Genomic DNA, 13,368 nt, shown 5'->3' with positions numbered 1-13,368 from the left:
ACCGATAATTTCCGATATTACATTTTAAAGCATTTATCGTCCGATAATATCGGCAGTCCGATATTATCTGACATCTCTACATTTGAGCATTATGTTTGTGTTCAATTACACTAAGTGTGTGTATCTTAAACATTCCTGTCACTTCATTTTACACACTGTGCATGGTATTGTTACGTTTATTTATTTTTTTGGACATATACCGTGAAAATATCATAAAGCGAAAATTTGATGCCATTACATCCCAACTGAACACATTTGTTACATGAACGGCGGTGAGACACACCACTTGTTGTCAGAGGAGTGCTTTGTTTGTTGCACATTTACTACAAAAAGTCATCCACAAACGCCTTTTTACACTGACACATTTTTTTTTTTTAAAAGGCAACATGTAAGACTCACACTTCTAGTGCCCCCTGTCATCTTGTGTGATTTAAGGTAACAATTGAGTGTTTTATTGTTTTTATTTCTCAACATTACCAGCGGGTAACCTATTTTGACCTTTGTATGACAATTACATTTTTCAAAGAGAAACCCCCCCCACAAAAACACTAATGGTAGCTTATGTTACCATTAGTGTTTTCACAGAACACATTTATTTTAAAACCGTCTATATTTTTCACAAGTACTAGGGCCGAGAAAAAAAAAAATGGTGTTTACGGCGGTCAATCACGAGGTCTCGTCGACACGTACGCGCAGGGAGCGCTTGCACACATGCAACAGCAGTCCAAGAGAAGCAACAACCAGTTTGCGGTCATGTTGTTGTAGAATATGCATTCATAACAGCTAATGCTAACTATCAAAATCACAAGTATTAACTAACAACACACAAAGCCGACGCGCGTGCATGTGTTACGTAAGTACGTAGTTACGTAATTGCGTACAGGACGGGATATACTGCGTAAAATACATTGGAGAACTAGCGCCCTCTAGGCATCTGTGTACGTATTGCAAACAGCCCCTTTAATAATGTTAAAATATTTTTCAATGTTTATTTACATACCTTAATTGTTTCTAAACGGTGTCTGTAACACGGCAGTAAAACGGCTGATCAAACAAAACAGAAGTCATTGTCATGGACCTATTAGATGCGGAAAGTAGCTCTCCAATCAGCTAAACAGACTTAATAACTCTGTTAGAATAATCATGTATATATATTATCACACAACTTTATGCTTAAGGGCCGTTGCTATACTTATTATCTGTATTTTTGTATCCAAAAGATTGCCAGCCGTCTCTATCAGTGTTGTGTCCAGACTCGGCCTGCTGACTGCCAAGGCCGAACATCGGGTACCGGGACGCAGACAAAGCAGAGACGGGGCCATGGCACCAGCGTCAACACATTTGCATTTTTGTATAATCATATATTGTGTCTAACTGGAGTTGTCGAGATTACCCCCTTCCCTTAGCGACAGCTTCAGTGATGTAACCAGGGACCTTCCAAATAAATAGAGGAAACACGTGGGCTGTACCTCAACTTCAGAATGTTTTGCGATAAGAGCTGTCTCTCAGCTATTTCTTATGCTTTTAGGTCAGTGATTCACAAACTGTAGTACGCAGGCTCCATCGGCCAAATAATCACTTTATTAAAGTACAGTGTTTTATTTTCTTGTATTCAAACACAGTGTGTGTAATGTTGCAATGGCCAAACATACTAAAAAAAAAAGTTAAATAAAACCTCTGTCTTGTTTTTGTCATGTGCGGGGGGGTCGCAGCTTGCTGCGAGGTTCATTCCCCCGGGATGCAAACGGACCACTCCGGACAGGACGTGTAGGTAGGAACATGATTTATTCTCAAAAACTCGAATAAGTGCCAAAACAGCAAACAAGCCGATGGAACAACGTGCCGATCGCACTCGAAGCTAAGGCTACCACTTAGCATAGGCAAAAGTGAAGTGAAGTGAATTATATTTATATAGCGCTTTTTCTCCAGTGACTCAAAGCGCTTTACAATATCTAAGTTACATTTAAAGCAGTGTGGGTGGCACTGGGAGCAGGTGGGTTAAGTGTCTTGCCCAAGGACACAACGGCAGTGACTAGGATGGCAGAAGCGGGGATCGAACCTGCAACCCCTCAAGTTGCTGGCACGGCCACTCTACCAACCGAGCTATACCGCCCACTCACGTAACTTGTTGCATGAAGCAAACAATGAAGCCAGGCCGACTAACCGGCAAAGGCAGGCTTAAGTAGTCCCTCTGATTAGTGCTCGGAAAACAGGTGAGCGTCCCGAGCACCAATCAGAGACAGGTGGAAACAATAAGCACCCATGGCAACAAAAAACAAACAAGGGTGCACAAAAACAGGAACTAAGGGAGTCCAAAATGAACAGGATATAACAAAAACATGATCCGGGCCACGGATCATGACAGTTTTAATGAATACTTTGGCTTAATATGCTACTGTATTTTAATGTTGGTCAATATGGTGGTACAAATGCCACAGTGAACCCCCTAAGAGCCGACCGAAAGATCTGGTCTTACTCGCTAGCATTAACTTATAGTTTGAGATGGACATAACTTTGTTTTTTTAAGATAACGACATTCAAACCGCAAAACACGGAAGAGAAAAGTGCTGCTCTGTTGAACAAACAGACTTCTGTGGACTGCAGAGTACATTGTTGTTAAGTTTGCTCACATGCTGTCAGGAAGCTGAACTAAATTACCGATGCGGTGCAAGCATTGACAGTTTTCACCAGAAGCCCATCAGTGCTACTTGGACAATGTTTTTCCTCGGCGAGACAGTAACTTGACGCCTCGGCTATTCAAGGGTCCGTCGCCAGAGGCCCCAAGGTCCATTGACCATCTCGTCAGGTATGATTGGATGGGTGCCTTGTTGCTTCCTTTTTTTGCGTCTCGCTTCAGTAGAATAAATACAACCAATTTCAGTCCAAAGTGGATAATGTTGCCTTGTTGACAGTTTGCAGAATAATCAATAGACAGTTGACACTTTAGAGCATGGGTGTCAAACTCTGGCCCGCGGGCCAAATTTGGCCCGCCGTGTAATTTCACTTGGCCCTTGAGGCGATATCAAATTAACACTAAAGCTGGCCCACCGATTGTATATTGCGGCGGTGTCGCGGTAACACCGCATTCACCGCTAATTCTAATACTTGACAACTCTCCCGGGAGTCTTCCAAACTTCAGCGCCCCTCCCGAAAATCGTCACGTCTGCTTTTCAGCCAGTCCAATGAGTGCTGGCTTAGTCAGATAACACGTGCGGCTTCTGCAACGCATACTTCATCAACAGCGATACAGGTTACACTGAGGGTAGCTGAATAAAAAACTTTAACACTGTTAGAAATATACGCCACACTGTGAATCCACACCTAACAAGAATGACAAACACATTTCGGGAGAACATCCGCACCGTAACACAACATAAACACAACAGAACAAATACCCAGAACCCTTTGCAGCACTAACTCTTCCGGGATGCTACAAGGTGTGTGTGTGTGGGGGGGAGGTTTGGTGGTAGCGGGGGTGTATTTTGTAGCGTCCCGGAAGAGTTAGTGCTGCAAAAGATTCTGGGTATTTGTTCTGTTGTGTTTATGTTGTGTTACGGTGCGGATGTTCTCCCAAAATGTGTTTGTCATTCTAGTTTGGTGTGGATTCACAGTGTGGCGTATATTTCTAACAGTGTTAAAGTTTTTTATACTGGCACCCTCAGTGTAACCTGTATCGCTGTTGATGAAGTATGCGTTGCATTCACTCGTGTGTGCGTACAGAAGCCGCACATATCTTGGGACTGGATCTGAACGATGTTAGAATGGATGAAAAGCGGACGTGATGATAGCTCGTAGAGTACGTTAAAGGCAGTGCATTTAAGGCACGCCCCCAAGACTGTGGTCCGGGTGGACGAGATATAATGACTGATGAACACCTTCGTTCGATAATGAAGGTTGCCTCAGCTCAAAGCCTGAGCCCCGACATTAATGAACTAGCATCCAAGAAAAGATGCCAGGTATCTGGCTTGGGCACATCAGATTAGATCAGTGTGTTGCAAACTGAGCAGTTTAAAGTCCTGAATGGTTGGTTTATTCATTGTTATTTTATTTTAACATTTATTAGCCTGTGGAAAAAGTTAATGTTGATATTTACTTCAGAAGGCTGCAAATAGAAAAGAGGCATTCCATTTTTATTTAAATTGTATTTGATATGCCATTGATATTTTTTTTAATTATTATTATTATTATTTGAAACTCGATTTTGCATGTCACTATAAAGTTATATAAGCCTTGCTTGTTCAATATTCAATGCACAACTTGTTTGGGTCCCTATAAAAAGGTTAATTTGTTCAACCTTGGCCCACGGCTTTGTTCAGTTTAACATTTTGGCCCACTCTGTATTTGAGTTTGACACCCCTGCTTTACAGCATCAGTTGGTGTGCTTCAGGGCCATCAGGCCTCAAAAGTCATCTAGCTATTAGGGATTTAGAAAACTTTTACTCCACGCAACGGAGTAACACACTGGAGAAAGTATACACTGTAAAAAAAATTGTCTGTAGATGTTACGGTAAAAAAAAACGTGCTGGCTCAGTCACCAGAATTTTACTGTAAAAATTTTAGTTGTAGCGTTTTTTAATTACAATAATTTGGTGTAAAAATGTTTGGTATCACTTTAGTACGGGGAACATATTCAACATTAATTAGTTGCTTATTAAAGTAACAAAGACTTAATTTAGACTTATTTGGACACTTTGGGAACAAGGGTTAGGGTTACTAATAAGCAATAATTCTGAGGTTATTGAGGGAAGACTCTTAGTTAATGGTTTATGTCAGGTTCAAACACTGATGACATCTGTTGAAGAGGTTCATTTAGCCTACTAATGTGTATTTATAAGTGTTTGATTTATATAGGCTAGTAAGGTAAAGTTTTGTACCTGACAAATTTCGGCTATCTTGCTTCTGCAGCCGTCATCAGAGGTGTTACGTGATGTTAGCGTGACGTCATCTGTGACGTGTTATATGGATTGTTCCATCCCACCGAAACTTGTCAGGTACAAAACTTTACCTTACTAGCCTATATAAATCAACCACTTATAAACTGATAACATCTATTAAACAGACAAAGAAGCAAGGAATCAAACAACGACAGAATAAAATTTGGCTCAATTGAGGAGAAACGTCTGGGCTGTACTCTTGTACAGTCACCCACCACGCTCTGACGAAAGATTGTACGCCTCCTGTTTTATTTGAACTTTCCCTGATTACATGGCAACAGCTGTTTCTAAAGGAAGGGGGTCGTAAACAGCCGCTGCCTTTGGTCACAAAAAAGTTCAAAGAAAAGGTGCCTGGAGGGGGGTCAGGCCCTGCTTCCGCTCCGCTTTGTAGATTTCGGGTCAAGACAAAATCTTCCTGTCGCTTCCCATCCTACACATTGGAGTTTTACAAGCCTTTTGCTTGGTAGGATCAAAGACAGCTTTTGTCCTCTCGCCGGGAACTCATGCTCAACAAAGTTTTGTGATTACTTAGATACAATTATTCTGACAGCTTACTGGTTGTATAATAAGACCATGCAGAATAAGGCATTAATAAGTACTCAATGATGACTAATTAAGAGCCAATATGTTACTGATTTGCATGTTAATAAGCAACTAATTAATGTTGAATATGTGTTCCCCATACTAAAGTGTTACCAAATTTATTTTTTTTACAGTGTATTTAAAACATATCACTAAATGAAGAAGAGACAAACACTAAGTGTTTTTGCAACTTGAGTATGACTATATTTGAAAGCATTTTTGGGGGAATTTTTCCCGTCATCCACAATCTTATGCGAGACAAGAACACACGTCGTCTTTCCCTTTTCTGTGGATTCTACATTGTAAAAAAACAAACAAACAGCTAGTCAGAGGCAGCCAACAGTTCAGGTAATTTGGATAAATGATAATAAATGATAAATGGGTTATACTTGTATAGCGCTTTTCTACCTTCAAGGTACTCAAAGCGCTTTGACAGTATTTCCACATTCACCCATTCACACACACATTCACACACTGATGGCGGGAGTTGCCATGCAAGGCGCTAACCAGCACCCATCAGGAGCAAGGGTGAAGTGTCTTGCCCAAGGACACAACGGACGTGACTAGGATGGTAGAAGGTGGGGATTGAACCCCAGTAACCAGCAACCCTCCGATTGCTGGCACGGCCACTCTACCAACTTCGCCACGCGAATCTATTGTGCCTATAAAGCGCTCTAAAAAACAAAAGAAAAACCTGCAACTCTTTTGTATATACGTGCTGTAAGTACAGTGCGTATTGTAGTAACGGGCACATTCATGAATTTTGCGCCTTTATCAATCCGGATGGTTATTTTCCTCTTTGGTCCGGAGGACACAACGTCCACAGTTTCCAAAAACGATTTGAAATGTGGACTCACTGGACCACAGAACATTTTTACACTTTGCATCAGTCCATCTTAGATGAGCTCAGGCCCAACGAAGCTGGCAGCGTTTCTGGGTGTTGTTGATAAATGGCTTTCGCTTTGCATGGTAGAGTTTTAACTTGCACTTACTGATGTAGCGACAGTGGTTTTCTGAAGTGTTCCATGTGGTGATATCCTTTACACACTGATGTCGCTTTTTGATGCAGTACCGCCTGAGGGATTGAAATCCGTAATACCATTGCTTACGTGCAGTGATTTCTCCAGATTCTCTGAACCTTTTGATGATATTACGGACCGTAGATGGTGAAATCCCTAAATTCCTTGCAATAGCTCCTTGAGAAATGTTGTTCCTAAACTGTTCCACATCTTGCTCACGCATTTGTTGACAAAGGGGTGACGCTCGCCGCATCCTTGTTTGTGAACGACAGAGCATTTCATGGAAGCTGCTTTTGTACCCAATCATGGCACCCACCTGTTCCCAATTAGCCTGTTCACCTGTGGGATGTTCCATATAAGTGTTTGATGAGCATTCCTCAACTTTCTCAGGTCTTTTTTGCCACTTGTGCCAGCTTTTTTGAAACATGCTGCAGGCAACAAATTTCAAATAAGCGAATATTTGCAAAAAATAACTTAAGTTTTCTTGTCTTTGCAGTCTATTCAATTGAGTATAGGTTGCGTAGTGGAAGAATGGCCGTGCGCGACCCGAGGGTCCCTGGTTCAATCCCCACCTAGTACCAACCTCGTCATGTCCGTTGTGTCCTGAGCAAGACACTTCACCCTTGCTCCTGATGGGTGCTGGTTAGCGCCTTGCATGGCAGCTCCCTCCATCAGTGTGTGAATGTGTGTGTGAATGGATAAAATGTGGAAGTAGTGTCAAAGCGCTTTGAGTACCTTAAAGGTAGAAAAGCGCTATACAAGTACAACCCATTTATCATTTATTTAAAAGGATTTGCAAATCATTGTATTCTGTTTTTATTTACTTTTTTATTTTTTTTATTAATCAATCAACAAAACAATACACAACAATGCAATCCAATTCCAAAACCAAACCCGTCCCAGCAACACTAAGGACAACAATAAACAGAGCAATTGAGAGCAATTGAGGACACACAAATCCAAATGTAGTGAAACAACAATGAACATTATCGACGACAGCATCAATACCAGTAACAATTTCAAAATAGCAGTGATTAAAAAAACCCTCATTGATATCATCATTAAAAACATTAATAAAAAATACTAAAAAAATTAATTAATTAATAAACTCTTTTTATTTACGATTTACACAACGTGCCAACTTCCCTGGTTATAAGAGAGCTTTGTAGGCGGAACAGAGGAATCCCTTTACCTGCATTGTTAGCCGCCTTGTACTAGCAGTTTTTTTTTACTACTCAAAATGCACAGAAAGGGAAACGTGTGTTCTTTTCCTCACATACGGATTGTGAAAGGGCAGTTCCCTCTTAAGCACTATATGCAAAGCAGTGGATTTCAACCACATTTACAGTTCACGTAGTCAACATGACAAAACAGTCAACCTCACTTACCGGACTTACCATTGTCGAAAGCCAGAAATGTGGCCTCATATATGTTGTTTCTGACGTACATGGACTCTCTGTCGAGCACGGCCATTGTGGTGATCTGGCCATTGGTCCTGTTGATCCTCAGCCAGTTGGCTGGATCAGATAATTTGGAGTACCTGTGCATAGTGAGAGAGAGAGAGAGAGAGAGAGAGAGAGAGAGGGAAGTATATAATTAGATACAAGAGTGTATAAAATAATGCAAAAAAAAAAAAGTGCAAAGACCCAAAGGCAGTGAATTAGGTTTGAGGAACACATTTAAAAATCCCAGCTATGTAGAGAGGAACATATGTTTGCCAAGCAGCAGCTAATGAGCATAAAGACAGAAGGAAACGCATCTGAGCGGCGCTCTCGACTTCACTGCTCTTCCTTCATACCTCCAAGGAGTGACAGCTCCTCTCGCAGTTGACAGTAACGTGACAATATGTCAGCCGAGCTGAAACCAACAACTCCAATTATAGGCTGCGGATCTAATTAACGGGCTCAAACCTAACCTGAAAGTAAAAAGTACGATTAAATTATGGCTTGATTCAGTAGTCTCAAAGTAAAGAGTGCATACAGCACATGCATCAATGCACAGTGGTTTCAAATTAGAGTACAGGCGGCTGGGCGTTCCACCTGTTCCCTCTCGTTTCAGTTGTTTGCAGCGTGAAGCAAAATATAAACAATTCATTCAAACTCAACATGGAGCAGTAATGAAAGTGGAACCTTAAAATACTTTCTGGATCTAAAACACTATCTAAATAAACAACTACCGTATTTTTCAGACTATAAGGCTCAATTCTGGTTGTGGATACCGACCTCAAAGCTATTTTATTTGGCACATGGTGTAATGGTAAGTGTGACCAGCATACTTGCCAACCCTCCCGATTTTCCCGGGAGACTTCCGAATTTCAGTGCCCCTCCCGAAAATTTCCCGGGGCAACCATTCTCCCGAAATTCTCCCGATTTCCACCCGGACAACAATATTGCCTATAGCGTCCTCTACAACCTGTCGTCACGTCCGCTTTTCCTCCATACAAACAGCGTGCCGGCCCAGTCACATAATCTACGCGGTTTTTACACACACATGAGTGAATGCAACGCAAACTTGATCAACGGTCATACAGGTCACACTGAGGGTGGCCGTATAAACAACTTTAACACTGTTACAAATATGCGCCGCACTGTGAACCCACACCAAACAAGAATGACAAACACATTTCGGGAGAACATCCGCACCGTAACACAACATAAACACAACAGAACAAATACCCAGAACCCCTTGCAGCACTAACTCTTCCGGGACGCTGCAATATACACCCCCCCGCTACCACCAAACCCCGCCCAAACTCAACCCCGCCCCGTCCACCTCAAACCCACTCCCCATCTCCCGAATTCGGAGGTCTCAAGGTTGGCAAGTGTGGTGACCAGTAGATGGTAGTCACACATAAGATATACGTGTAGACTGCAGGGTGACGCTTATAAACAACACCACAACTTTAAATGTTCCATTGAGAATATAGAACATTACACACGGTGCTCAAAAACCTGTCAAAATGTTTTAGTACGACTTTGGTAAGCTATGAAGCCGCACCGCTTGATGGATTGTCAACATAGGAGCGTTATTATGGTGTGTGTATAAGGACCACAAAATGGCACCCATTAGCAGACATATTATCTGGCGTTTTGTTTTGCAATATTATGCAAAACCCACTTTTGTTACTTTCTGGTGCCTGCTGATGTGTATTTGGGATCTGCATAAGTCCTGAAAATTTGCGCCCCTCTGCTATCTTCTTGTTATGGGACATTCATCCTCCGCTGTTGCCATTTCTAATATGAAGTAGCGTAAAGTTCTAACTCGCATCTCGCTATGGAAGCGCTAAAAACTACCGGTGTAGTGGGTTTAGATAATTCACCCAAGGAACTTTAGTAATTAGAGAGTTCCGGTCGGACGGTTTTTCACGGGACACATTTCCGGCGTTGTTGAGGAGATGAGCTCATCGCTTATCATCGCTCATCCATGCGGACTGGACACTGGCCGAGTTAGTGGGCGGCCGCGAGTGGAGTCGGCTCTCTTGGTTGCTTTGTTGGGTCTGCTCCTGTCTCTGGCCATGCTCCCTCCACCCCAGCAGACGATGGCGTGGAACACCGCAGAGGCCACCACAGTGTATATGTTTCTTTTACTTTTTATTCATAGCTGTATGTAGATGTGGCTGGTTGCATCAGCTCTGCTCTTTTAATGTCTTTAATGTCCTTTGTGTTCTTTGATGTTTGATGTTTGATGTATGCTATGGCTATGAGTTGTTTTTTCCCTTGGCCTCAGTCTGGACCCCCTCTCCAGGGGCCCAGGCTTAGATCGATTTTTTTTTTCTCCCCCCCCAAACCCCTCCCCCCATTGTTTACCTGTATTTCACCTTTTTTGTAAGGGGCGCCGGAAGTTGGCAGATCCTGCGATCCTGTTCTGTCTCCCTGTAATGTTTGTCTGATCTTGAAAGGGATTGTGCTGAAAATTTTAATTTCCCCTCGGGGATTAATGAAGTATTTCTGATTCTGATTCTGATGCTGCGCCGTTGTTAAGTAAAGTTTGAATGTCATTAAAACAGTTAGCTCCACATCTGCGGTCCCCTCCAAGGTTTCTCATTGTATCCCATTGGGTTGAGTTTTTTCTTGCCCTGATGTGGGATCTGAGCCGAGGATGTCGTTGTGGCTTTTGCAGCCCTTTGAGACACTTGTGATTTAGGGCTATACCAGGGGTCGGCAACCCAAAATGTTGAAAGAGCCATATTGGACCAAAAATACAAAAACAAATCTGTCTGGAGCCGCAACAAATTAAAAGCCATATTACATACAGATAGTGTGTCATGAGATATAAATTGAATCAAGAGGACTTAAAGGAAACTAAATGACCTCGAATATACCTACAAACGAGGCATACTGATGCAATATGTACATATACCTAGCCTAAATAGCATGTTAGCATCGATTAGCTTGCAGTCATGCAGTGACCAAATTAGGGTGACCAGGTGTCCGGATTTAGGCCGGACAGTCCGGATTTTTAATGCCCTGTCCGGCGTCCGGCGCAGCTTCAAGCCGGACACGTATTTGTCCTCCTTTTTGAGGCACTAGGCTTGAAGAGCGGAGTTTTTTCATCTTTGCTGGGCTGCAGCGCAATAGCCAATCAAAGACCGTAAAAAATGCCCCCAACGCAGTAAAGTATCAAATGATTGGCTAAGAGCTGTGTCGGATACAAATCTGCTTATCATTGGTTAAAAAAGTAAACAAGGGTCCATGTGCTGTTGCGGCATTGGCAGAAAGTTAGCATCATGCCAAAACGCAAGACCTCGTTTAATTCTGAATGGATAAAAGAGAACGAATTTATAACGAAAAGCAGTCGAGACTCATTCCATGGCTTCTGCACACTTTGTCGATGTGATGTCGACGTAAGTAGTCAGGGGAATGCTGCAATTGAACGGCATGCGGGTACGGATAAACATAAAAGTAATAAACGTGCGGCAAGTACCTCTTCAATGAGGACATTTTTTCGTGAAGTTTCGTCGCCCCTGGATGACAAGATAACCGCTGCGGAGCTGTGCAAGGTGTACCATGCTGTAAAGCAGTGGTTCTCAAATGGGGTTACGCGTACCCCTGGGGGTATGTAATGTAATGTAAGTTCATAAACTGAACATCAAATCAAGTAGGCTATTCCATTCATTACCATAAACCCAGAGTTTCCCCCCATGCCATGATGGTTTGACCCTCACTAAAATGTCTGTCAAAAAGAACTGTGAAAAGAAATGCAACAATGCAATATTCAGTCTTGACAGCTAGATTTTTTGTAGACATGTTCCATAAATATTGATGTTAAAGATTTCTTTTTTTGTGAAGAAATGTTTAGAATTAAGTTCCTGAATCCAGGTGGATCTCTATTACAATCCCCAAAGAGGGCACTTTAAGTTGATGATTACTTCTATGTGTAGAAATCTTTATTTATAATTGAATCACTTGTTTATTTTTCAACAAGTTTTTAGTTATTTTATATATATTTTTCCAAATAGTTCAAGAAAGACCACTACAAATGAGCAATATTTTGCACTGTTATACAATTTAATAAATCAGAAACTGATGACATAGTGCTGTATTTTACTTCTTTATCTCTTTTTTTCAACCAAAAATGCTTTGCTCTGATTAGGGGGTACTTAAATTAAAAAAATGTTCACAGGGGGTACATCACTGAAAAAAGGGTTGAGAACCACTGCTGTAAAGCATCACCAGTCCTACAGAAGTTTAGACTGCGGCATGAAAGTGGACCGGGAGATTTTCAGTGACTAGCCCACAGCTAAAGGGATGGCCTGTGGCCGAACAAAAGCCAAGGCATTGTGCGAGAACGTCATCGCTCACTATTCAGTACAGGAACATACCGACTACATAAAAGAAAACAACCTACCCTTTTCCGTGGCAACCGACGCCTCAAATAAAGGAACAAACAAGTGTTTTCCCATTGTGGTAAGGTATTTTCACTTTGATGAAGGCATCCAACATGTCCTGTTGGATTTTTATAGTGACAGCAACGAAACGTCAGAAGCCATAACAAACCAGCTGCTGGCAAAACTTGAGATGTCTGGCTTAGAGGTGAAAAACATGTCTGCATATGCAGCAGACAATGCCAGTGTCAATTGTGGCAAACATAACAGTGTGTATCAGAAGCTGAAACTGAGCCAAAAAGATGTGCTCCCTGCAAACTGTTTGGCCCATATTCTGCATAACGCAACCAGATATGCAGCAAGCAGCCTTGATGTTGATGTGGAACATTTTTTGTGGCATTTTTCTTTTTATTATATATGTTAACTACATTTAAGTCCACACATGTTATGCTTTGTGGCACTCTGCACTTGAAAAGATTCATCTCAGTGGTCACTTTTTGAACACCACAATGTATTGAATAAATACAAATACTGTTAACAAACACTTGACTTTAATATTTTTTCCTATTCAGCCACACAAACATCATCTTTAAACCACTCAAAATTGTACTATAAATAAGGTATACCAGAGTTTTATGTACACCATAGTAATTTATTGATATGCCGCATAATGTCCTCCTTTTTGGTGTCATGGAAATGGTCACCCTAGACCAAATATGTCTGATTAGCACTCCACACAAGTCAATAACATCAACAAAACTCACCTTTCATGCACAACGTTAAAGGTTTTGTGGACAAAATGAGACAGAAAAAGAAGTGGCATAAAACATGTCCTAGGAAGTCGGAGAAAGTTATACATGTAAACAAACTACGGTGAGTTCAAAGACCGCCAAAATTAGTAGGACAAAACGGCGCTCGCCAAATACTCGAATCAGTGAAGCATGTTTAATATAAACAGTGTGCTTTATAACAATTAGGGAGGCTTGTGTCATGTTTGTCCTCCTACAGA

General features: G+C 41.6%; 1 protein-coding gene across 3 annotated transcripts in view; it reads right to left on the bottom strand.

The window, feature by feature from the left end:
* cdh4 (cadherin 4, type 1, R-cadherin (retinal)) overlaps positions 1–13,368 on the bottom strand; it is a 651,213-nt gene that overhangs the window by 24,709 nt on the left and 613,136 nt on the right. For 2 of the 3 annotated variants that reach the window (XM_061923832.2, XM_061923835.2), the window contains one exon: positions 7,924–8,075. In XM_061923832.2, the coding sequence (XP_061779816.2) occupies positions 7,924–8,075 (152 nt within the window). The remainder of the gene's footprint in view (positions 1–7,923; positions 8,076–13,368) is intronic. The other variant, XM_061923834.2, reaches the window with a different exon arrangement.

Source organism: Nerophis lumbriciformis, linkage group LG28, assembly GCF_033978685.3.
Source record: "Nerophis lumbriciformis linkage group LG28, RoL_Nlum_v2.1, whole genome shotgun sequence".
Taxonomy (NCBI): Eukaryota; Metazoa; Chordata; class Actinopteri; order Syngnathiformes; family Syngnathidae; genus Nerophis; species Nerophis lumbriciformis.
The sequence above is the reverse complement of the archived record's forward strand: the minus strand, read 5'-3'. Positions and strand labels throughout refer to the sequence as shown.